Source organism: Phoxinus phoxinus, assembly GCF_949152265.1.
Source record: "Phoxinus phoxinus genome assembly, chromosome: 12".
In the NCBI taxonomy this organism is placed as follows: domain Eukaryota; kingdom Metazoa; phylum Chordata; class Actinopteri; order Cypriniformes; family Leuciscidae; genus Phoxinus; species Phoxinus phoxinus.
The window spans coordinates 436,429-463,117 of NC_136887.1; the positions used below are offsets into that span (position 1 = coordinate 436,429).

The window sequence follows — 26,689 nt, forward strand, 5'->3', positions numbered from 1 at the left end:
TATATTTTTCAGTTCTGCTATTTTTGCACAATGTTGCCAGTCTTGGAAGTCACTTTCCCTTTCTTGGTTCTTGAGCTACATTCAGGGTTGATGTCAAATTGCCTAAAATGCAGAAAAGGAGAAAAAAGAGGGAACTTGTGGGTTGCGGGTTTGCATGTGTGGGTTTGGTAATCGACAGAGTCACAGATATGAGCTGTGTGTCATGAGAAGGTTTTAGAGACTGTCTTCCACCGGCTCTCCACACAGCTGTTGGTTCATTTAGATCTGAGTGATAAGCTTGCACCAGGACTTTTGTTGTTTGCAAATGTAATGAGACTTTACAATTGTATTTACATTGGCAAATTTATTACTTCAGTCACTGTCACTATGCTGACAGGTGCTTTTCCACTGAATAAAGAAAGACATAAGAATATTTTGGATGACGTGGGGAAAGTTTAAATCTGAAGTGAACTAATCTTTTAACAGAGTTGCACTGCCTATACACGTAATTTTCTTGTATTAAATATGAGCTATTTTCACATGGATTTTGATCGAATCAAAATCTATAATATTTTCCAACAATGCACTTTAATGTTCATACATTGGTCCATCAGTGTCACCTCCTCTCAGTTGTGTGGTTCCACCATGGATCTGCGAGGAGCCAATCCCTCCTGGGCGGTATGAGGCCGGTATCCAGCCCCGGAGCGCTCTGCTCCAGCTCGACCCGTCGCCCCGGCTCCTGCGCTCCTTCCCCCCTCGACTCCAGCTCGAACCGTCGGCCCGGCTCCTGCGCTCCTTCTCCCCTCGACTCCAGCTCGACCCGTCGCCCCGGCTCCTGCGCTCCTTCTCCCCTCGACTCCAGCTCGAACCGTCGGCCCGGCTCCTGCGCTCCTTCTCCCCTCGACTCCAGCTCGACCCGTCGCCCCGGCTCCTGCGCTCCTTCTCCCCTCGACTCCAGCTCGACCCGGCTCCTGCGCTCCTTCCCCCCTTGACTCCAGCTCGGCCCGGCTCCTGCGCTCCTTCTCCCCTCGACTCCAGCTCGACCCGTCGCCCCGGCTCCTGCGCTCCTTCTCCCCTCGACTCCAGCTCGACCCGTCGCTCCGGCTCCTGCGCTCCTTCCCCACCTCGATTCCAGCTCGACCCATCGCCCCGGCTCCTGCGCTCCTTCCCCCCTCGACTCCAGCGCTGACCCGTCGCCCCGGCTCCTGCGCTCCTTCCCCCCTCGACCCATCGCTCCGGCTCCTGCACTCCTTCCCCCCTCGACTCCAGCGCTGACCCCTTGACCCGTCGCCCCGGCTCCTGCGCTCCTTCCCCCCTCGACTCCAGCGCTGACCCCTCGACCCGTCGCTCCGGCTCCTGCGCTCCTTCCCCCCTCGACTCCAGCACTGACCCCTCGACCCGTCGCTCCGGCTCCTGCGCTCCTTCCCCCCTTGACTCCAGCGCTGACCCCTCGACCCGTTGCTCCGGCTCCTGCGCTCCTTCCCCCCTCGACTCCAGCGCTGACCCCTCGACCCGTCGCTCCGGCTTCTGCGCTCCTTCCCCCCTCGACCCGTCGCTCCGGCTCCTGCGCTCCTTCCCCCCTCCACTCCAGCTCGACCCGTCGCTCCGGCTCCTGCGCTCCTTCCCCCCTCCACTCCAGCTCGACCCGTCGCTCCAGCTCCTGCGCTCCTTCCCCCCTCGACTCCAGCGCTGACCCCTCGAACCGTCGCTCCGGCTTCTGCGCTCCTTCCCCCCTCGACCCGTCGCTCCGGCTCCTTCCCCCCTCCACTCCAGCTCGACCCGTCGCTCCAGCTCCTGCGCTCCTTCCCCCCTCGACTCCAGCGCTGACCCCTCGACCCGTTGCTCCGGCTCCTGCGCTCCTTTCCCCCTCGACTCCAGCGCTGACCCCTCGACCCGTCGCTCCGGCTTCTGCGCTCCTTCCCCCCTCGACCCGTCGCTCCGGCTCTTTCCCCCCTCCACTCCAGCTCGACCCGTCGCTCCAGCTCCTGCGCTCCTTCCCCCCTCCACTCCAGCGCTGACCCCTCGACCCGTCGGCTCCGCCTAGGTCAGACCTCTGCTGTGGACTTGTGGGCAGTACGCTGCCCTTCGGCTCCAGCAAGCTCCGTCTTCCCTCCGGCCCCACCTCCACCCTCGGTCACACCAGCTCGTCCTCAGCCCTCATGATCCCCACTTCCAGGCGTCGTTGCTGCGGACGGCTAGGTCATAGGCGTTTCATCGCTCCCTCTGCTCTACGTCTGGAGTCGAGTGGTGACTTCTTCCTCCATGCACTATCGTCCTGGTCGCGCTGTAGGTTGGCAACATCCCATCCCTCCACAGTCCCATCTGCCGGTGTCCGCCATCCCTGCCCCATCTCCTCGGCCACCTCCAGTCCCTGCCATCCCTCCCTCACTTCTTCTTTACGGCGAGAGGTCGTGCCTGCTGGGAGGGGGCGCTGTCAGGGATATCTGGTTATGTTTGTTCCTAGTTTCACTTTCATGGAGTTTAGTTGGAATTCATTGGTTCCTGTCTTCCTTTGTTCAGTTCCCGCTCCTTGTCTGTTGTCATGGACACTAATTGATTTGTCAATCGTATAGTATAGTACAGTAGTATAGCTTAATAAAGCATATTTACCTAAATCTTCATCTTCGTGTTCCTGTCCTCAACCCTGAGGGTTGACAATATCATGATGTACAATGACCAATTCTTTTTTTTTTTATAATCATACAAACAATAATTTGTTGTTATACTGCATAAGTAATGAAACTAACGAGAACAAACACTTTTAACTTTTTTAATTTGGAAAATATTATTATTGTGTAGAATGTATCCCATTTGACTGTGTTATGCATTAGGCTAATACTGTATTGTTGTTGTATAGAATAATTAGCCTGTGTGGTCAGTTTTTAGATTGTTACTGTATGCTTTGTATTAATTATTAATGAATCAAAATCAATTATTAAAGTGATTATTAAATTCATGAATTAAAGGTAATGAACGCTCATTTTATATTTGCATTGTATTTGTCGTTTTCAGACATGACTGAGGTCTTTCTTCAGAAATGCCATAATGTGGGCTTTAAAATCTATTATTTGTTGTATAAAGTTTGCATCTTTTTTTAAATAATGAGCGGTGTTTAATTATTAGCTATGTTTTTTAAGATATTATTGGATTTCATATAGAGAAATGCAAGTTTAACTTGTTCAAGGCTTTGTTTCAAATGTTTATTTTGACTTTCATATGATTAAGTACAGTAATATTTGACATTAAATGCATCATACTCTGTTTCTTTACTTACTATTTTGTAACGACATGAACATGGAGGTAATATTATCACGTGATGCAGTCAGATGGAAAACACTTAACATGGTTAGACTTTTATTAATATTAAAAAAAGTTGTATAGGCTAGATATCATACTAACAATGAACTATATTGTCTCCATTAACTTTAAACATAACAAATAGGCCAGGCTTTAACATATTGTTCATTGTAGCTACTACAAAGTGACTTAAAATATTTAAATATTGTCTGTGTGAAATAGCTCATATCTAATGAAGGAGAATCCCAGTCTGAAGCAGCTGGATAGACCATGTCTAACTGTTAGTGGTTAAGAGAAGACACTGAACACGGTGGGTTTGGCTGTCGCGCGTGTGCGTGTGCGTGTGTGTGTGTGTGTGTGTGTGTGTTCAGTTAAACATTACCCGGAAACTAGCGTGCCCTGAGGCTTCAGTGCGACAGCAGAGAGGCAGTGCTCACTCGATCCTCGCCAACTCCTCATCGCTCCAGATCCAGATCCTGATCCAGTCAGGGTTTATGTGGAGGGACGGAAGCCTGCATCTGACCGAGACGGACGGCGACCGAAGACGGACACATAACGGTCAGACAGCGACTTTCTTTATTCGCTTATTCTCAGTCGATCGCAAGCATTATTATTTAAACCTGAACGCGCCAATTTAAAGTTTGTATGAAAGCTGTTTTTAGAATAATCACAGATCCTGAAGTACTTTGAATGACGTCTGGATTAAATCGTGTGTAATGAGGTGTAAGAAGCATTTATGTCGATGTTTGTGAAACACATCCTGTTGAATGAGGAGATAAAGCTGAGTATCGCTGATCTCCTCAAGATATATCGACATATATTTAATATACATTATTAACAAGTTAACATATAACTTTATATCATTGCCACATATTAGATATATTCTTACTGCTCAGATCTGATCCTGAACTAATTATTTAAATGTTATAAAATTAAAAATGACAGTTGACACCCATCAAAGAAAAGCATAAAACATTATCAATAGGTTATTTGTACACTTTATTCTCCACCCATGACAATTCTGTTGTCATGTTGTATTAAAACGGTGTGACTTTCTCCTGTTGAACATGTATAAGCCTATATACATATATGTGTGTGTGTGTGTGTGTGTGTAAACTTGTGTATAGTGGAAGTCAAGGGGCTCCAGTGTAGTTTGGCTCCCAATGTTTTCCCCTTTATTAAACTTCTTTACATCGATGATGTGAAACTGATCAGCATGAGGAGAATCTTCTCTGATGAAACACTTTCTGTAATATAAACACAACTATTCATCTAATGACTGTGCATTTGCAACTTTATTATGATCTAACTCATATGGTCCATGGTGGGAACATTGTGGATCAATAATTGTGTATTGGAAATTGTAGTTTATTTGTTATTGTTTATTTCATGGCCAGGCGTTTAGCAGTTTAATCTCATTAATGTCCTCATTTGGCCAAACTAATTACAGTTAACATCCTAAAAAGCATCTGCACTCAAAAAGTTTATGTATATTAAAGATTTGTGTATTTTAATTATATACAATATTGCCATCCATTTGAACTCAGTTGTAATAAAACTAATGAACTTAAAGTGATGCATATTTGTCAGTCAGTCTAACAATGAAACACATTATGTACTACTCAACTAATTGGTTTAAATACACAATAACCAGGTGTAAATATTTATCATCACTAAATCAATATTATTATATATGCCAATCTCATACATATAGATTGTTAGCTATACATATAGCAGTCAGCCATATTTAAACAATATTCACACTTTTTAGCTGCTTATTTTTTCATAATTAACAGATTTATTCGGATTCTAAGGAATGTAAATGAATGCATTTCGAAAACATTGTTATTTAAATAATTTTTATTATATAAAATAAAAAAATGTCCAATGGATACAAATACTTCATAATAACAGATGTTTTTTTGTTTTTGTTTTTTTTGAGTGTGTGAATGATGAATGCAGATCTGAATAGCAACAGTGTATAATGAAATATAATGATGTATTTCATGCACCTCTTGATTTAAGTTCAGTATTCTGTATTTTAGGTCACAGTCAAACTGTCCTGGACTGAGACATTGTTCAATGTGCAAATTATCCAATAATGAAGCACAGTTATTTTTGCCCTATGATCAATTAAGTTGAGAAGTTGCAAAAAGGAAATTACATTACAATTCTATGGATTCCATATTCAGCTGCACTATCAAATTATATTTTAATCAACTATCATTTTTAAAATACATGTTAATGAAATGTGCAAATATTACTGAAAAAAGCAGTATTTTCCTTTAGTTACAGTAGCATGAACCAATCAGGCTTTTACACAAGTGTGTATCTGTCCCGGGTGTGTGTGTGTGTGTGTGTGTGTGTTGGACTGTGGGTTTCCTGTGTTCATTGGTGTAGTTTTCATTAAAGAACTGCTTGTGAATAGATCTAGCCTTGTATTACCGTCTTTAATTCACCCGTCGCTGACAGTAACAGGTTTTCTTGTCAGATGTGACAAAACTATAAAACCCTCTCTAAAATAACTCCATCAGGTTATTGTTGTTGAAAACACGTCACTGTTGTTTCTCTAGAAACTGTCGAAGGAAACTTGTGAGCGTTTGTAGAGTTCCTGCTATGGAAGTTTTGTGTCTGTGTGTTACATTTTAGTTTGTTTGTTTTCTCTTTGTCTTTAACATCAACCTGCCAAATATATTACAGATGAAAATGAGCCATTTTGGCTTTTTACACATTGTCATGTTGTAGTGATGTGTATTGCCCCTGATTAAATAAACAATAATAAATAATCAACACATTTAAAAAGTCAGAATTATAAAGTCAGCTCACAGTTCAGAGATTTTCTTGCAATTTCAAGTTTAAATCTAGTAATTGAAATTACCCCCCCCCCCCACCCCCCGTTAGTTAGAAAGTAAAAATGAGAGATATAAAGTCACAATTACCCTTAAATAAAATTTTGTTCTCTAGTTCACTTTAAATCAGGGTGACCATACTTGAGTTAAGAGGACGGAGGCGTGGTTAAGATGACGGGCATGATTTTGGGGAGGCGTGGTTAAGATGACGGGCATGATTTGGGAGGCGTGGTTAAGTGGATGTGGGCGTGGTTAAGATGGCATGGGGCGTGGTTAAGAGGTGGGGCGTAGTTTGAGGAGGCATGGTTAAGGGGTGGGGGCATGGTTTGGTTAAGGGGTGGGGGCGTGGTTTGGTTAAGGGGTGGGGGCGTGGTTAAGGGGTGGGGGCGTGGTTAAGAGGTGGGGGCGTGGTTTGAGGAGGCATGGTTAAGATGGTGTGGTTAAGATGGCATGGGGTGTGGTTTGGTTAAGGGGTGGGTGTGTGGTTAAGGGGTGGGGCGTGGTTAAGAGGACGGGGGTGTGGTTAATGAGTGGGGGTGTGGTTAAGAGGTGGGGGCGTGGTTTGAGGAGGCATGGTTAAGGGGTGGGGGCGTGGTTTGAGGAGGCATGGTTAAGGGGTGGGGGCGTGGTTTGAGGAGGCATGGTTAAGGGGTGGGGGCGTGGTTTGAGGAGGCATGGTTAAGGGGTGGGGGCGTGGTTAAGAGGATGGGGGTGTGGTTAATGAGTGGGGGTGTGGTTTGAGGAGGCATGGTTAAGGGGTGGGGGCGTGGTTTGAGGAGGCATGGTTAAGGGGTGGGGGCGTGGTTTGAGGAGGCATGGTTAAGGGGTGGGACGTGGTTAAGAGGATGGGGGTGTGGTTAATGAGTGGGGGTGTGGTTTGAGGAGGCATGGTTAAGGGGTGGGGGCGTGGTTTGAGGCGGCATGGTTAAGGGGTGGGGACGTGGTTTGAGGAGGCATGGTTAAGGGGTGGGACGTGGTTAAGAGGATGGGGGTGTGGTTAATGAGTGGGGGTGTGGTTTGAGGAGGCATGGTTAAGGGGTGGGGGCGTGGTAAAGAGGACGGGGGTGTGGTTAAGGGGTGGGGGCGTGGTTACGAGGAAGGGGGCGTGGATGGGGGGGTGAATGCATCAAACAGTACTTGACAGATGCATTCACAACCTTGCAACTATGTTATTGTATTTTCATACATAAAGTAATACATCCTTTCGGTTCAACGTTTGGCCCGCAACAATAAAATAATATAACAAAAATAGTTTAGCTTTTAACACCTTTTACATTACACTATTTCTTTTCATGGCCATAGGTTAAAATAAAATAAAAATCTACTACACTATTTCAGTAAAAAAATATTAAAATTTTATATACATGTAAGTGCATCCTGCTCTACCCGGATCCCGACCGAAACGAAAACACAGGAATTTTCTCTGTAAATCATCTGTGAATTTACAATGGCTTTTTTTAACGCTGTTAGCTACTAACATCTTATCTCGCACGCGGCCGTAAACTGGAGCGTCGAGTCGCTGCTAAACTTCTGTGAACATAAAGTCCGCCTACTGTGATTGGTCATTTCAGATATTCTGACATTGATGAGCAGTGACAGACCAATGAGGATGAGATGAACACACACACACACTCACTCACTCTCACACACACACACACACACACACACACACAGCTGTTTTCTGACGGCTCTCTGCTTGGAGCCGTTGTGGATTGAGGAGCGCACTGATTATAACCAGACGGGCCGACGCCGGTTTCATGTGTGTTGTGTTCAAAGGCAAGCGCCAGTCAATTAAAAGTACGCTTAATGGTCCCATGAAAAACAGTGAAAACCGGACATTGTCATGAATTTATAAAAAAAAAACAGACGCCCCGGACAGTACGTAAGTGTGTCCGTGCAAAAGAGGACGTTTGGTCACCCTAGTTTAAATATTCTTTCATAATGGAGACAGTCCATTTCTCCATTGTGCAAATGAGACTAATGCAATCATTACGTCTCTCAGTGAGAAATAATCCGATTCCCAGAGCTCATAACTTCTCTACTTTACATTTCTTTGATGCGCCAATAACAAGCTGTCTCCTCTATAATGATCACACACACACACACACACACACTCAGAGCAGCACAGGAACAGTTTAAGAGAAGCTACAACTGGACGAAAGTTACTAGCCTTTTTTGTATGAAATACTTTCAAGAAAGAAAAAAATATGGATTTCCGAGGCCTGAAAATATTTGAAATAACGGTACATGTTTTACCAAGTTGTAGTTTGAGGGTGAATCTCACAGCTGTTTTCTGCACAAGCTCTTCTTCTCACTGCGTGTGCCGGTGTATGGAGTCCGTGATCCAGAAGCGCCGTGCACAGGGTTGTGCCGGGGCTTAAACTCAGGGCCTTACATTTAATAGTTATCCATTTCCCGAAACACTATGTCCTCCGCGGCCATTGCACCATATTCTACTTGAAATCTCCAATGGCGCCGTCATTATTTTTCAAAGGGCGGTGTGCCCGACACGAGTGTGTTCAGAGGACTTCCGTTGCTCAGTGTCAGTCACGCTCCGTCGGTCGTCTACTGTCCAAGAGCAAGCCATTGTAACTTGAGTGTGTCGAGTCTTCCGGCTGCACAAAAACAGTCCATGATGCTGCAAACTGTTCATCATTATCATATTATACTTTAGATTATTATCATAATCATAAACACTCCACCTCCACTAATATCCCTCTATCAAAGACTACATTACCCATAACCCCCTGCCCAGACTCTCAGCATGACTGTATCAGCTGCTGCTCATCAGCTTGTTAGTTTCTGCCTGTATAAACCTGGCTAACTCAGTCACGCTTCACTAGTCTTGTGATTACGGCACTTCTGAGCCCGGGTCCCAATCCAATCCACTTTATTTATATAGCTCAATTTAAACAAACACAAGGTTTCCAAAGTGCTGTACAACACAACAATAAAAGCCACAATAGGATAAAAGTAATAAAATAAAATAAAAACAAATAAATAAAATGCACTGCCCACACAACACAACACAACACATTTAAATCACATCAATCACGATTACCTGGGGCCTGTTGCACAAAACTAGGATAAGGGATTAAGCCAGGATATCTTGGTGATCCTGGCTCAATTGATCCGTAATCCGGTTGCACTAAAGCTGGATAGGGAGCAGGAGGATATGTTATGGTATAAATTACCATGGAGATTTATTCTGTGGAGCTAGCCTGCTCCAGACCAGGCTAAATTCCAGGATCTATTTAATCTCATCCCTAATGTCAGTCAGCAGTCACCACAAATGGAAACCAATAGTTATTTCACTGCTCACTATACATTATCACATATAACTAGACCCATTGTCATTATTTAAACGTTTGTGATCATTAATTTCAATCATTTTGGATAAATAATGATTTTTAGATGATGTTGCTATCATTAGATAATTTACAGTTTTTTATAAGGCTATATATAAAATGATAGAATATTAGGGCCACAGAGGGGAAAAAAAGACAAGTCATAATATTGTAACCAGTTGTTTTAAAGGAGGATAGTTGTTAAAATGACAGATGTGGGGCATTTCGTGAAATTGTACTTCAGTATGGTTTCATAAACAAAGACATGCTGATGTGCCAGAATATTAAGTATCACATTGTCATAAGTATCAAAACTGTAAAAAGAATATGTAGCTTTTCTGCAGAAAGAACCAGCCTCATAAATTTATGACTTTATCCTTGTTCTTCAGTGTGGCCCTAGTACTCTGTCATATAAACAAATACACAAATACACATTCCATATGAATATAAAAACACAATGTGTAACATTATGTTCCTTTATTGAATAAGGACAAAACAAAGCAGGTAAACCATCAGCTCCTTTCGAAACTGAAGTCACAGTGACTCTGTGTCAAAGCATATTATACTATTATACACATACTAACTAAAATAATTCAACACATATTAGTGTCACGACACGCACACACAGGGAATTAGAGATCCAAACGCAATGATATTTATTGGGTAATCCGTACTCACGATCAGTCCAGGCAGGGGTCAAATACCATGTAAGCAATCCAAACATAAAAATAAACAAACGACAGGGAAACAGGCTCAAAGCACAACGGAAGTGTGGGGACAATATACAAGGCTTCCGTGACAAACACTGAAACAGACAGGTATATATATACAAGTGCTAACAAGGTGACGAGAAACAGCTGAAGGCAATGAACAATCAGTGACAGACAGGATTATGGGAATTGTAGTGAGAATGTGGATGACACCGTTGGGAAGAGGACATCTAGTGGACACCAGGAATACACAAACCAGACACTGTGACATAACCCCCCCTCTACGGAGCGGCTACCAGACGCTCCAAGACCCACAAAACAAACAAAACAAGAGTCCAGGCGGGAGGTGGAATGGTGGAGGATCAGGGGGTGGGATGGAGGGCCAGGACCATGAAGGGGAACAGGAACAGGGGAAGACAACTTAACCGGCGGCCGTGGCGAAGCAGACAGTCCATCGGGCGGCCAGGGCGAAGGCGACCCCTCGGGCGGCCACGGCGGTGAAGATCCCTCGGACGGCCACGGCGGTGACGACTCCTCGAGCGGCCACGGCAGTGAAGACCCCTCGGGCGGCCACGGCGGAGAGACGACCAGGGTGAAGACGACCACTCGGGCGGCCATGGTGGAGACGACCAGGGTGAAGCCGACCACTCGGGCGGCCATGGCGGTGAAGACCAAGGCGGAACAGAGACAGACCCTGGCTCAGGAACAGTCACAGACACCACCGGCTCAGGAACAGTCACAGACCCCACCGGCTCAGGAACTGGAACAGACACCACCGGCTCAGGAACTGGAACAGACACCACCGGCTCAGGAACTGGAACAGACACCACCGGCTCAGGAACTGCAACAGACACCACCGGCTCAGGAACTGCGACAGACACCACCGGCTCAGGAACTGCGACAGACACCACCGGCTCAGGAACTGCGACAGACACCACCGGCTCAGGAACTGGAACAGACACCACCGGCTCAGGAACTGCAACAGACACCACCGGCTCAGGAACTGCAACAGACACCACCGGCTCAGGAACTGCAACAGACACCACCGGCTCAGGAACTGGAACAGACACCACCGGCTCAGGAACTGCGACAGACACCACCGGCTCAGGAACTGGAACAGACCCCACCGGCTCAGGAACTGCAACAGACACCACCGGCTCAGGAACTGCAACAGACACCACCGGCTCAGGAACTGGAACAGACCCCACCGGCTCAGGAACTGCAACAGACCCCACCGGCTCAGGAACTGCGACAGACACCACCGGCTCAGGAACTGCAACAGACACCACCGGCTCAGGAACTGCAACAGACACCACCGGCTCAGGAACTGCAACAGACACCACCGGCTCAGGAACAGTCACAGACACCACCGGCTCAGGAACTGCAACAGACACCACCGGCTCAGGAACTGCAACAGACCCCACCGGCTCAGGAACTGCGACAGACACCACCGGCTCAGGAACAGTCACAGACACCACCGGCTCAGGAACTGCAACAGACACCACCGGCTCAGGAACTGCAACAGACACCACCGGCTCAGGAACTGCAACAGACCCCACCGGCTCAGGAACTGGAACAGACCCCACCGGCTCAGGAACTGCAACAGACACCACCGGCTCAGGAACTGCAACAGACACCACCGGCTCAGGAACTGCAACAGACCCCACCGGCTCAGAAACTGCAACAGACCCCACCGGCTCAGGAACTGCAACAGACACCACCGGCTCAGGAACTGCAACAGACACCACCGGCTCAGGAACTGCAACAGACACCACCGGCTCAGGAACTGCAACAGACACCACCGGCTCAGGAACTGCAACAGACACCACCGGCTCAGGAACTGACACCACCGGCTCAGGAACAGACACGGGCACCGGCTCAGGAACAGGCTCGGCGGGCGTGACGTGAAGCTCAGGCTCGGCGGGCGTGACGTGAAGCTCAGGCTCGGCGGGCGTGACGTGATGCTGGATCGGGGCCGGCAGGGCGAGCAGCTCGGGCGGGGCCGGCAGGGGAACTGGCAGATCAGGTTGAACGGTCTCTGGATCGGCAGACGTGACGTGAATGGTCTCTGGATCGGCAGAGCAGACGTGACGTGAACGGTCTCTGGATCGGCAGACTTGACGTGAACGGTCTCTGGATCGGCAGAGCAGACGTGACGTGAACGGTCTCTGGATTGGCAGACGTGACGTGAATGGTCTCTGGATCGGCAGACGAGACGTGAACGGTCTCTGGATCGGCAGACGTGACGTGAACGGTCTCTGGATCGGCAGAAGTGTGTTTCTTCCTCCTCCGCCTACGATGGCAAGACGGTGGCATCGAGCCCACCGCCTCAGGGGAAGTTACACTCACCGGCAAGGGTATGTCGGTCATCCTGTCACGAGACACAGGCGTGACTGATGCATCCCACTGGCTCCGATGCTGAAGGTATCTGGTAAAACCCCAAAAGTCCAAGATCTCCAGCCCCTTCATTTCCCACCCAGGCAATGGATCATCAAGACAGGAATTAAAAACATCCTTTAATGCTGCCTCATTGTAGCCCATACCTCTCGAGAGTGTCCAAAAGGTCTGAGCAAGGCAACCCACCGGCTGGCCCCGCTGGCGTAGGCTCATCAGATTTTGGACTCGCCCCTTCCTCTCTTTCTCCGTGTTAGGAGAAAGGATACGAAACCCCATCATGCTGGATCTCTTTTGTGACGGAGTCCTTCTGTCACGACACGCACACACAGGGAATTAGAGATCCAAACGCAATGATATTTATTGGGTAATCCGTACTCACGATCAGTCCAGGCAGGGGTCAAATACCATGTAAGCAATCCAAACATAAAAATAAACAAACGACAGGGAAACAGGCTCAAAGCACAACGGAAGTGTGGGGACAATATACAAGGACTCCGTGACAAACACTGAAACAGACAGGTATATATATACAAGTGCTAACAAGGTGACGAGAAACAGCTGAAGGCAATGAAGAATCAGTGACAGACAGGATTATGGGAATTGTAGTGAGAATGTGGATGACACCGTGGGGAAGAGGACATCTAGTGGACACCAGGAATACACAAACCAGACACTGTGACAATTGGTCCCTCAGCAGCCGACCACTGATGTCATCAGGGAAGATTGCCGGATTGTCCCAGTCCATGGCTGGTGGCACTCTGGGGGCCCTCTCCTTCCTCAGGCAGGCCACATTGTGGAGGACAGCACAAGCCACAGTAATAGCACATGCCCTAACAGGGCTGAGCCTTAATTTGTGAAGGCAGTGAAAGCGTGCCTTCAGGAGGCCAAAGGTCATTTCAACTCTGGCCCTGGTCCTGGCATGGGCGTGGTTGTTGGCCTGCTGTGCTTCCTGGGGGTCAGTGAAAGGTGTCAGGAGAAAAGGCTGGCAGCCATACCTCCTGTCTACCAGCAACACACCAGAGAATTCACCTGTCAACACAAAATCTCATCATTACTACCTCATAAACACAGTGATATTCTTGACACAGCCATGATGGTTATAAATAGGGGTTGTGTGGCTTACCTTGTGATAGGCACTGATAGATTTCAGAGGAATTTTAGAAAAGTTATCTTGTTTCACTGGCAGATTTTTTTGCTTATTTTCCTAGGTAATTTTGCTCAAGAAAATATTTAAGATTTTTTTTAGATTTTTTTATTTACTGAAAACAAGACAAAAATACTAAGTAAGAAAGACATTTTTGCAGTGCAGTGAGCAACCGACCTTGGGTCCTTTGAAAGGTGCTATATAAATTAAAGTGATTATTACTATAGCTCATCTATTTATTCAATTAAATGTTATTTATATAGCCTAGCACTTTTCACAATTGTTTCATTCTGTCAAAGCAGCTTTACATTAATAAAAGCAGGAGAAACACAAAAAAAACGGTGGACAACATAAGAAGCAGAGTACAACAGCTGAGATTAAACCGCACTGAGCGTAGTAACGTTAAATAATAATGTAAGGCTTTAATAATAACTTATCATAGCTTTATACAGTGTGATGGAGTTACTTTACACAATTTCACGCATATCTGCAGTGCATTTCAATTAAAAATGTAACCGTTTCATAATTACAGTACAACTGCGTTTTTGGAGATGTGAATTAAATATTTGAATTGTAATTGTGATGTTTCAGCGGAGCGGTGAGTGTGTAATTGTGATGTTTCAGCGGAGCGGTGAGTGTGTAATTGTGATGTTTCAGCGGAGCGGTGAGTGTGTAATTGTGCACTACTTACGCATTCAGGCGGTCTGCAATACTTTGCCACGCTTTTTCTCTTTGCTTTATGACTGTGGCGGTGTTGCCTTTCTTCTTAATTATATATTTTACCTCCTCGTATGCCTCCATGAGGATTTGCGCTTCCGACGGGGAAAAGTACGCGGCTCTAGTTGCCATGGTAAATCAGTTAATCTGTGATCTGTGGCAGGGTCTATTTGAGTGAGCCGTGAGCGCGCACCTATCCAGGATTGGTTTCACCTGGCTTAATGAATCCGTGTCTGCTCATCCTGGCTTGGTCTTTGTGCAACCAATTAAGCCTGGACGCACATGTTTTGGCTTCATTGAGCTCAGCTGAGTCATTTATCCCGGATGTCTTAATTCTACTTTTGTGCAACAGGCCCCTGATGTTAAAAGCTAGAGTAGAACGATGGGTTTTAAGCAGAGATGTAAATTGAGGAGCTTGTCTGATGTGTAGTGGCAATACATCCCATAGTTTTGGAGCTGCAACAGCAAAAGCTCGTTCTCCTCTGGGTTTTAGCCTAGTTCTAGCTGGTCAGCTGACCTGAGAGAGCGGCTGGATTTTAGAATGCGTGATTTTTTTAAAACTTTATTTAAAGGAGCCGCAAAGCAAATACAAACTGAACATAAATCAGTATCCTATTTTGTGCAGACTGGCTACACGTAGGGTATAAGTTAACTATTAAAATCTTTTAAATGTGAAAGTAACAAAACACCAACAATTTCAGACACCTTTTTCCATTCGTCGTTCTTTTTATTAATGTCCCTGTATGTAAACAGGGACACGTCGTACAATACGGGAAACCCGCAACAGAAATAATCAAATTTTCCTCCATTTTGCTTAGGAACTAATGTGGTCGGAACTAAAGTTTACAGGATTGTGTTCTCTGGTATCCTCTCAGGCGGAGGACTTCTACATTCTGATTGGTTGCCGCAAAACCGCGTCATAGCTTATTACCATAAATTTGATTTGATTTCAACTCTTCGCGCCGCTCTCGCCGTCCAAGCCGCGCCGCCCCCGCCAGAGCTCGCCGCCGGCTCTCATTGAAAATGAATGGCTTCCGGCCACTTTGACGCTCTCGCCGCCGACGGTGTGAACGCACAGCTAGAATGACCAGGCAGCCAGTGGAGTGAAGCTACAATTAGTGAAATGTGCTCACACTTTCTTGTGCCAGTTAGAAGACGACCAGCAGCATTTTGAACCAGTTGCAGACGGGCAATGGAGGACCCGCTAACCCCCAAATACAGTGCATTGCAGTAATGCAGCCGAGTGGTCACAGAGGCTGGATCACTGTCTCAGTGCTGTCTCTGAAGACTCACTACGGCTTTAATCTGGGTGTCAGACTTAAGGTCAGTGTCCACCTTTACCCCCAGATTAGTAATGATTTGCTTGTGATACTGTGCTAAGGAAACCAGATCAACCAGGGGGGTCACAGAAGTGCCACTACCACTGAAGACCATGACCTCCCAGCGGCTCTGTGGTATTCACGGTCCCTGAATATCCTGGCCTTTGCCTTAGCCCTGGACATTATCTTCGTATGGACTGCTCATCTGTGTTTCGACCTTTGCCTGGCCTGTGTGTGTGTGTGGATTAACCCATCACACTGCGCTTGGATCCTCAACCTTCGAGTCTCGGAGCAGTTACGTTATAATTACGTTATTCTTCCTGTGATTTACTGTTAGCAGCGAATGAAGTGAAGCATCCGCACACTCGCAGAAACCAGCTTACTTCTGTGTGCAAATAAGGTGTAAACAAATAAGAGGTTTTGACAAGGACAGTTACCAAATTACTTGGCACTAAATAAATGTAACAAATGATTATTATTAATACTATGTGCTCATGTGTTTCGTTCCTCATCTCTATCAGCCGGAGTGCTTGTGCTTCTCAAAATGGTTTTATGAGAAGAAATTAATGTAAACAGTCAGTTATGTCTTAAGGAATTAAACAGCAGGACAAACCATATCTTATATTTCATAAGCGATCTGTGCATTAGTGTGAATGCAGTTCATCGGGTCTCCCGCTGTCTATGATGTGCTCGTTCATAACCAAACCGCAGTAAAGATGAGGAGTCTCCACAGCTCTCGAGAGAAGGCGTTCAGGCCCACTCCTAAGTGCTGAGAGCACTGATTATTGCTTCTGATGTTTTATCCTATTTATTATTTACCAGCTTTTACGTTTTGAAGCTATGTTAGTTTAAATATTTAAAATTAACATGCAGTTTTAATTAAATTGTTTAATGTCCAATTATTTTATATATGAAATTAAATAATAAAAGATTTTAAAGGGGACATAGCATAGTTTCTGCCAATCTCATGATAATCTTGAGTACATGATTGTGTGTGTGTGTGTGTGTGTGTGTGTGTGTGTGTGTGTGTGTGTGTGTGATCTTCCGGGAGAAGTTCCCATGCGAGGAATTCCTCCCTTTAAGACGTCATACAGGGCCATACTCGAATAAAACAGCAGCAACCATTACTGTAAATGATGATCTCATCCAGATAGGCAGTGGCACATGGGGAACGCGGCCGGAGGATCCCGTCCACGAGCCGGTGCCCTGAACAACCCAAAAGGAAGCATAACTAATTGGTGTAATCCAGTGTTATTAAAATGGCGGACCGCGGTCCAGATCCAGACCATGGCTTGGTTCCATCCCGACCACAAGACATAACTGCGCATTTTACCATTTCTACAGATTAAAGTGAGCAGTGCGTCAAAACAACGGAGGGGTTCACACCACAAGCACTCAGGGTGGTTTGTAATGATTTTTCAGAGCTACATCTATATCAGTGCTTCATTCAAGCCCTATCCGCTCTATGTGCTTTTCTTCTCTCCCTTGCTGAAAACGTAAAGTGCCGCATTAAGAGCTGCAGACGCCGCGGTTATTTTAACAACAGTAGCAGAAACACGGCGAGCAGCAAACATAGAGTATTTAATAATAAACAATGTTAGAATTTGGGAAATTATTTAGAGATGGTAAGGAAAGACAAAAAAAAAACTTACTTACCTTTATTTTGTCCTTATGATGAGATTTGATTATTAGATTATGCACATTGTTAGTTTTTAGTAGTTTATTGCTTTGAGTAAAATATCAAAATGGTCCACACTTTTCTTAAGAGGTAAACCTGAACCTCCAGTGTTTCTCAGTCCCAAGGCCTTCTATGTGCCATACACGTAGGTGTCTAAATGTAAAATAATAATACAAATATCCTGTCAAAATATCTGATCTAACCTTTTTATATTCATATCCAGTTGGGAGAAATATTTTTGGCAAAAATTCTTACATCACTATTTTTGCTCTCTGGGCCCAAGATTCTCACATCAACTTTCTTCTTTCTTGAAATTGAAAAATTGTTTTTTTTCAAAGTGCAAACCTGCAACATAAGGTAGCTTATGCCCTGCCCCATGTGACGACATTGCCCTCCTTCTGGCTTCAGTGCTGCCCTGCCCCATGTGACGACATTGCCCCCCTTCTGGCTTCAGTGCTGCCCTGCCACATGTGACGACACTGCCCCCATTCTGGCTTCAGTGCTGCCCTGCCCCATGTGACGACATTGCCCCCCTTCTGGCTTCAGTGCTGCCCTGCCACATGTGACGACACTGCCCCCATTCTGGCTTCAGTGCTGCCCTGCCCCATGTGACGACATTGCCCCCCTTCTGGCTTCAGCGCTGCCCTGCCACATGTGACGACACTGCCCCCATTCTGGCTTCAGTGCTGCCCTGCCCCATGTGACGACATTGCCCCCCTTCTGGCTTCAGTGCTGCCCTGCCACATGTGATGACATTGCCCCCCTTCTGGCTTCAGTGCTGCCCTGCCACATGTGATGACATTGCCCCCCTTCTGGCTTCAGCGCTGCCCTGCCCCATGTGACGACATTGCCCCCCTTCTGGCTTCAGTGCTGCCCTGCCACATGTGATGACATTGCCCCCCTTCTGGCTTCAGTGCTGCCCTGCCACATGTGATGACATTGCCCCCCTTCTGGCTTCAGCGCTGCCCTGCCCCATGTGACGACATTGCCCCCCTTCTGGCTTCAGTGCTGCCCTGCCACATGTGATGACATTGCCCCCCTTCTGGCTTCAGTGCTGCCCTGCCACATGTGATGACATTGCCCCCCTTCTGGCTTCAGCGCTGCCCTGCCACATGTGACGACATTGCCCTCCTTCTGGCTTCAGTGCTGCCCTGCCACATGTGACGACATTGCCCCCCTTCTGGCTTCAGTGCTGCCCTGCCACATGTGACGACACTGCCCCCATTCTGGCTTCAGCGCTGCCCTGCCACATGTGACGACACTGCCCCCATTCTGGCTTCAGTGCTGCCCTGCCACATGTGATGACATTGCCCCCCTTCTGGCTTCAGTGCTGCCCTGCCACATGTGACGACACTGCCCCCATTCTGGCTTCAGCGCTGCCCTGCCACATGTGACGACACTGCCCCCATTCTGGCTTCAGTGCTGCCCTGCCACATGTGATGACATTGCCCCCCTTCTGGCTTCAGCGCTGCCCTGCCACATGTGCCCACTCAATGCCCTCTGAGTGGGCACATGTGGTACTTCTTTGCCAGACAACTCAAACTTGGGAAATTAGATCCATGAAATTACCACCACTCCGAAGGATCATTCCAGGGCCGGCCCGTGGCATAGGCGGAATAGGCACATGCTAGGGGCGCCAAAATTAGTGAACAAGTTATTTTTTATTTATTTATTCAGTTTTTTACTAATACTATTTTAAAACCATTAATTTAAAATACTACATCAATCTCGCGCCACGTCTAGACACGGTGAAAGTTCCTGATTGTGACGGATGGCCGAATTTATATGACACATTATAAATTAGCATTATAGTCTGCGATAGATACAGTGCCAAAAAGAAGAGATGATAAAAGAAGATAAAGACAGAGGTAAAGTTATGTAATGAATGAACTGTTTATCTAATTGCATAGTAGTAAGATACTATAATTTAATGGCAGTTATTTTTACCTCAAACTTTAGGCTAACAGTTCTCCAGAGGACCCAGCCAGTGTGATTTGTAACAATCATGTCAGTTTTAGTTTTGCAGTTTTGTGGGGATATGGGATTTTTCTAATTTATTTGCCAAAATTAGTATCTATGTATACAGGTTTATAAAAAAATAGCAACGTTTTATGTAAAATTCACATTAAAGAAGACATTTCGCAGTTTCATTCAAAGTGAAAACATGAAACGTGCCATAGTTTAGTGGAAGATTGACACTTTTGCTAGTGCTCAATGAATAGTTTGTGCATGAATGACGTTTGGACGATGACATCACTGTTTTATCCAGAGCGGCTATATATAAATTAACTAAATGAATAACTTTTTTACAACAAAAATAAACAATCACTGAATTTACTTAACCCTCTGGGGTCGGCAAACGCGCGTGCGCGTTTTGCTCGTTTTTTTTTACATAGCAGCAAAATAGACCTAAAATACTCCGTCAGTTTTGGTCATACAGCCTTAAGAAATATGAAAAAATAAGCTGTTAAATGTCAACTTTTTTATGTGTCCACTTACAATCGAAATAAAACATTGTGCTTTTGTAAAATAAAGAAAGTAAACAGGGTGTGCTTTCTGCCTCTCCGTCTCCGTGAACTTTTTTTCTGAAGCACTTCTCTAAACTCAAACAAAACTCAGCGAATACTATTCACTCAGACATGAGCTATATATCTCTATAATCATTTAAGTGTGTAGTTTTAAATGATCTAATTCAAAACTAAAAGAAATATTCTCTGTTTATGCAATCGATATAAAAAGAGCGAGAGATCAGCCGTTCTCATTATCGTTCTGGCAGCTCATTACTCTGCTAATGTGACACGCCCATCGTGATTAATATCGTGATAATCCTGGAAATTTTACCTCAAACGTGCTGGAGTAGCCTAACAACGGATCCAGCTGCAGATCATCAGTAAGTGCTTGCATGTGTTGCTTCAGATAATCTGTGTTTGAATAGCGCGCACTGTCGATGGGCGTGTCACATTAGCAGAGTAATGAGCTGCCAGAACGATAATGAGAACGGCTGATCTCTCGCTCTTTATATATAGATTACATAAACAGAGAATATTTCTTTTAGTTTTGAAATAGATAATTTAAAACTACACACTTAAATGATTATAGAGATATATATCTCATGTCTGAGTGAATAGTATTCGCTGAGTTTTGTTTAAGTTTAGACACATGCTTCAGAAAAAAAGTTCACGGAGAGGCAGAAAGCACTCCCTGTTTACTTTCTTTATTTTACAAAAGCACAATGTTTTATTTCGATTGTAAGTGGACACATAAAAAAGTAGACATTTAACAGCTTATTTTTTCATATTTATTAAGGCTGTATGACCAAAACTGACAGAGTATTTTAGGTCTATTTTGCTGCTATGTAAAAAAAAACCGATCAAAACGCGCCCGCGCGTTTGCCGACCTCAGAGGGTTAAAAAAGTTGAAGAATATTGTGTCGTGCCATCTTCCCAACGCGCAGGTGACTGAATGATGAAACTTAAAGCATTTGCTTGGGGGCGTTTCCCTGTTTTGCATAGATGGCTTAACACATTATCTTGTGAATAGCGCGCTCCGTCAGTAGGCGTGAACGAATTAAAGTCAATGAGCTCATAATGAACTCGACTGGAATCACTCTCTTTTCATACAGATTACAGAAGCTGAGAATATTTGTTTTTTATATAAATTACTTCATTTGAAAGATGCGATCTCAAGCTTTATGCCCGTGGGTATGTTTGCCTGTTTGACTGCAGTTTCGCGGAGTTACAGATCATTTTCCAACGCGTTTCAAATTGGAGTTCATTGACAGAGAGAGTGCAGAACTCGCATCATGTAAATTTTTCTTTATTTGGCAAAAAGCAAAACACTTTATTTTTATTGTGAGTATACAGAAAAAAAATTGAAACTGAACAGGATCGATTGATGTATAACACGAAAATGAAAGATCAAAATTAACAGAGCATTTTGAGTTTATTTTGCATTGCTAAAAAAAAACGAGCAACGCCGGCGCGTTTTTGGTCCCCAGAGGGTTAACATCTATTCCATGTGATAGTATTAGATCTAGAGTATGATTACGACAATGAGTCGGTCCTGACACGTGTTGTCTAACTCCAATTGAGTTTATAATGTCTTTAAATGCCAATCCCAATGCATCGTTTTCATTATTTAGTAGTAGTCCTTTATTGTCATTGTAACCTGTACAATGAAATTTTAAAAGTGCCAAACAGTTAGTGCATCAGTAAATCAATATCAATAAATATCAATAAATAATTTAAAAAAATAAAAATATCTCCTTATTAGAGATACACACACATGCCACCATTAATTTTGTCATAATTATAGTTATTGCACAATCTAACTCGGCCTATATAGTATTGTTTTATAAATGTTTTTTTATGGCATTAAGGGTGGTTATTGCTGTCGGATAACAACTGTTTTTAAGTCTGTTTGTTCTTGATTTGATTGTCCTGTATCGTCTGCCTGATGGCAACAGTTCAAACAAGGAGTGGCCGGGATGGAAAGTGTCTCTGATAATGCTCTGAGCTTTTTTGGCACAGCGAGCACTGTGAAGGTCAACCATTGTAGGGAGAGGGCAACCAACTATCTTCTCTGCCGTATTAATGACCCGTTGGAAAGCCTTTTTCTGGACTACAGTGCAGCTGCTAAACCACACACATAGGCAGTATGTTAAGATAGATTCTATGCAGCACCTGTAAAAGGATAACAGCTGTCTCTGAGTGATGTCGTTTCTCCTGAGGACCCTCAGGAAGTGTAGACGTTGTTGGGCCTTTTTTAGCACCTTCACACTATTTACGCTCCATGTCAGACCCTCCTCAATGTACACACCCAGAAAACGGAAGTCCGACACCTGCTCCACTCGATCGCCGCTGATGATGAGTGGTGCGATGTCAGTCTTTTCCCTCCTGTAATCAATCACCAGCTCCTTGGTCTTTACAGTATTAAGGAGAAGGTTATTCTCCCTACACCACACCGACAGATCTTTTACCTCCTCTCTGTAAGCTGACTCGTCTGCTCCAGTGATGAGCCCCACAACTGTAGTGTTGTCCGCAAACTTCACTATGATGTTGTTGTGGTGGGTGGAGGTACAGTCGTGCGTGTAGAGAGTGTACAGCAGGGGGCTCAATACACAGCCCTGTGGGGAGCCGGTGCTGAGACTAAGGGCCGTAGATGTGTGATGGCCCACTCTCACCCTCTGGGTGCGACAAGTGAGAAAGCTTTTAATCCACATACAGGTGGGGTATGGAATGCATAGGTCCATCAGTTTGTTCATCAGTTTTTGAGGAAGGATGGTGTTGAATGCAGAGCTATAGTCCACAAATAGCATCCGTACGTAGCTCCCCTGCTGCTCTAGATGGGACAATGCAGCATGCAGGGCTGTAGCTACGGCATCCTCTGTGGATCTATTAGCTCTGTATGCAAACTGGTGTGGGTCTAGGCTTTTTGACAGGCATGATGTAATGTGACCCCGGACCAGCTTTTCAAAGCATTTCATCACCACTGGGGTGAGTGCGACTGGCCGGTAGTCGTTGAGGCTGGAAATATGAGGTTTTTTAGGCAGGGGGACAATGATGGAGGACTTCAGGCATGGTGGAACTGTGGACTCAGCCAGGGACTGATTAAAAATCCTCATAAAGATTCCAGCCAGCTGATCCGCACAGTCTTTTAAAACACGCCCAGAGATGCCATCTGGCCCAGCAGCCTTCTTCGGGTCCACGGCCTGTAGTGTACGCCTCACCTCATGCTCAGTGAAGGTGAAGTTACTATGGACCGTGAGGTGTGGTGTCGCTGCCATACTTGGTTCCACCTCAAAGCGGGCAAAGAAAGTGTTCAGTTCCTCTGCCAGCGAGGCCTCACCCTCAGCTGCTCCTAAAGTGGACCTGTAATTGGTGAGCTGTTGGACTCCCTGCCACACCTGCCTGCTGTCATTACTTCCCAGGTATGCCTCAATCCTCCGCCGATAATCCAACTTGGCCCTTTTGATGCCTCTTTTCAGGTCAGCCCGGGCCACTGTGTAAAGGGTCTGGTCACCAGACCTGAAGGCGGTGTTCCTCTCCCTCAGCAGCCGATGGACCTCCCTAGTCATCCAGGGCTTTTGATTGGGATAAACCCGGATCTGTTTTTCCACGGTAACAGTGCCTATCCAGTGACGTATGTAACACAGTACACTGTCCGTAAACATCTCCAGGTCTTGATGTAAAAACACATCCCAGTTGGTCCTATCAAAACAGTCCTGCAGCCGGTGGATGGCTCCATCAGGCCAAATTGTTATAGTTTTTGTGATGTTGGGTGTACTTTTCCTGAGGGGGGCATATGCAGGAATTAACAGCAGAGACAAATGGTCAGACTGCCCCAGGTGGGGTAGTGGTTTAGCCCTATAACCAAGTTTGATGTTAGAGTAAACCTTGTCCAGAGTTTTATTTCCTCTGGTTTTGCATTTAACATGTTGATATAAATGAGGGAGTACTGATTTCAAGTCTACGTGATTGAAATCCGCCGCTATAATGTGTACAGCGTCAGGATATCTACTCTGTTGGCTGGTAATGCTGCTATGCAAATGACTGCTAGCCATTTTAGCATTAGCATCCGGTGGTATGTAAACAGCTGTTATCATGACAACAGAAAACTCTCTCGGGAGATAAGTGGGTCTGCATTTCACAGACACATACTCCAAGTTCGGGGAGCAGTGACTGTCCACAGTTACTGTGTTAGTACACCAGTTGTTATTCACGTACACACACAGCCCCCCTCCTCTGCTCTTACCGGAGCTCTGTGTCCTGTCCTGTCGCTGCCCGGTATAGCCTGTTAGCTCCATCACCGAGTCCGGGATAAGTGGGTGAAGCCAGGTCTCCGTAAAAAGCAGAATACAGCAGTCTTTTACGGTGTTGTTAGTTGCAATCTGTAGCCTCAGCTCATCCATTTTGTTGACAAGTGATCGATCATTAGCGAGAAACAAGCTGGGAAGTGGAGGTTTGAGTGGCAGCCTCCGTAGCCTGGCGAGTGGGCCAGCCCTGCAGCCCCGCTTCTGCCTCCTCTCTCTACGCCGCCTTCGCCTCTTTCCGGCGGGGATGATATTCCACGAGGAGCCGGGGTGCCGTGCTATCTCCTCCGGTATATTGTGTGTGTGGAGAAACTTGGCTGTAATATTCTGTTCATAACAGACTCCTATCTTAAGGAGATCATGCCGACCGTAGATGTTATTGGCCTGACAGAAAACACTCAGTACATATATAAACACAAAAAAACAACGCAAACTGTAGCACCAACTGAGAGAGCACCGAGCCGCAGCATCTATGTGCGCCGCCATTTTGACATAATCTATGTGTATATTAAAATCACCAACAATTAGCACTTTATCTGCAGCCAATACTAATTCTGATAGAAAGTCAGCAAATTCTTTGATAAAGTCTGTATGGTGCCCCGGTGGCCTGTATACAGTAGCCAGCAGAATTTTCAAACGTGATATATCGTTTACACTATATATTTTTACATTAAGCACCAGCACTTCAAAAGAATTATATTTAAAGCTAGATTTCTTAGTAATTCTGAAAATATTACTATAAATTACAGCAACACCTCCTCCTTTGCGTTTCAGACGAGGTTCATGTTTATAACCGTAATCTTGTGGGGTTGACTCATTTAAAGCAATGTAATCGTTTGGTTTTAGCCAGGTTTCTGTCAAACACAGCACATCTAGGTTATAATCTGAAATCATATCATTAACTATTAGCGCTTTTGAAGTAAGAGATCGAATATTCAGCAACCCAAGCTTTATCATTTGTATTATATCTGGTTTATATTTGTTGAACATCAATTACATTTTTACCCTGAGATGGGTTTGGAAATTTTCTGTATTTCCTAATTTGGGGAACAGACACAGTCTCTATATGATGATATCTAGGGGAAAGAGTCTCTATATGATGATATCTAGGGGAAAGAGTCTCTATGTGATGATATCTAGGGGAAAGAGTCTCTATATGATGATATCTAGGTGAAAGAGTCTCTATATGATAATATCTAGGGGAAAGAGTCTCTATGTGATGATATCTAGGGGAAAGAGTCTCTATATGATGATATCTAGGTGAAAGAGTCTCTATATGATGATATCTAGGTGAAAGAGGCTCTATATGATGATATCTAGGAGAAAGAGTCTCTATATGATGATATCTAGGGGAAAGAGTCTCTATATGATGATATCTAGAGGAAAGAGTCTCTATATGATGATATCTAGGTGAAAGAGTCTCTATATGATGATATCTAGGTGAAAGAGTCTCTATATGATGATATCTAGGTGAAAGAGTCTCTATATGATGATATCTAGGTGAAAGAGTCTCTATATGATGATATCTAGGGGAAAGAGTCTCTATATGATGATATCTAGGTGAAAGAGTCTCTATATGATGATATCTAGGTGAAAGAGTCTCTATGTGATGGGATTTATCTGACATTGGTGACGTGAGGCCGCTAGCAGACGGTCGGTTAAGCCAGTCTGTCTGCTTCTTGACCTGAGCTCCAGATTGTCATGTTTGAGCTCTAAGACTATGAGCCAAATTACTAGAGAGAAGAGTAGCACCATCCCAGGAGGGGTGAATCTATATTTTGCGGACACCAATTAAGACAGCCAGCCATTGAGTGAGCACAATCTGCTAACTATCTCATCACTCCTGCGAACAGGAAGCAAATTACAGTGCTTGACATCGTACTTGCCCGTAGGTGTTTTACCATTCGTTGTAAAACTGTGGACCTATTTTTCTCAAACGCATCACACCCATTCTTCCGTTGAGAGCTGGAAAACTACGATAAAACCTGTTGGAAAGCATCTTTTTGCAGCGATTTTTGTGTGAGCATACCAGTGAACACCCCTGACTACTCGGTGAGTTTCACGTCTTTGTAAATGAAAGTTGAATGCGTTTTAGTAAGTATTATTCCTGTGCACCTATGCAGCCATTGTGGAGGGGGCGGGGTAAAGCGAAAGAAAACGAATATTCTCGAGGCAGCAGCATCTGTCTAAATTTTATTAACCGTTCTATTTAATCAGAAACGATCTGAAAACAGGGCTTTAAGTGTAAAATACAGAACTTGTCCTTTAAGTTCATTATCCCTTGTAGACTTTTCTTATTTATCGTGTATTTTAACTGTGCATTCCTCCATAATTCCCTAAGTTTCTCTCTTCTTGATGGAGGAAGATAATTCACTCTGAATGTTAATGTTTGTACCTCCCCTTTCAGTTTTTTCTCTTGATATCTGTAAATAGACAAATTC

The 26,689-nt window shown here is 45.0% G+C and overlaps 1 protein-coding gene across 1 annotated transcript in view; it reads left to right on the forward strand.

Annotated features, from left to right (window-relative positions):
- Positions 1 to 2,707: 2,707 nt before the first annotated feature.
- Positions 2,708 to 26,689, forward strand: part of LOC307007932 (cysteinyl leukotriene receptor 1-like) — a 42,835-nt gene continuing 18,853 nt past the window's right edge. The window contains exon 1 of the mRNA XM_079630422.1: positions 2,708 to 3,834. Within this exon, the coding sequence (XP_079486548.1) occupies positions 3,771 to 3,834 (64 nt within the window). The 5' untranslated portion in view covers positions 2,708 to 3,770. The remainder of the gene's footprint in view (positions 3,835 to 26,689) is intronic.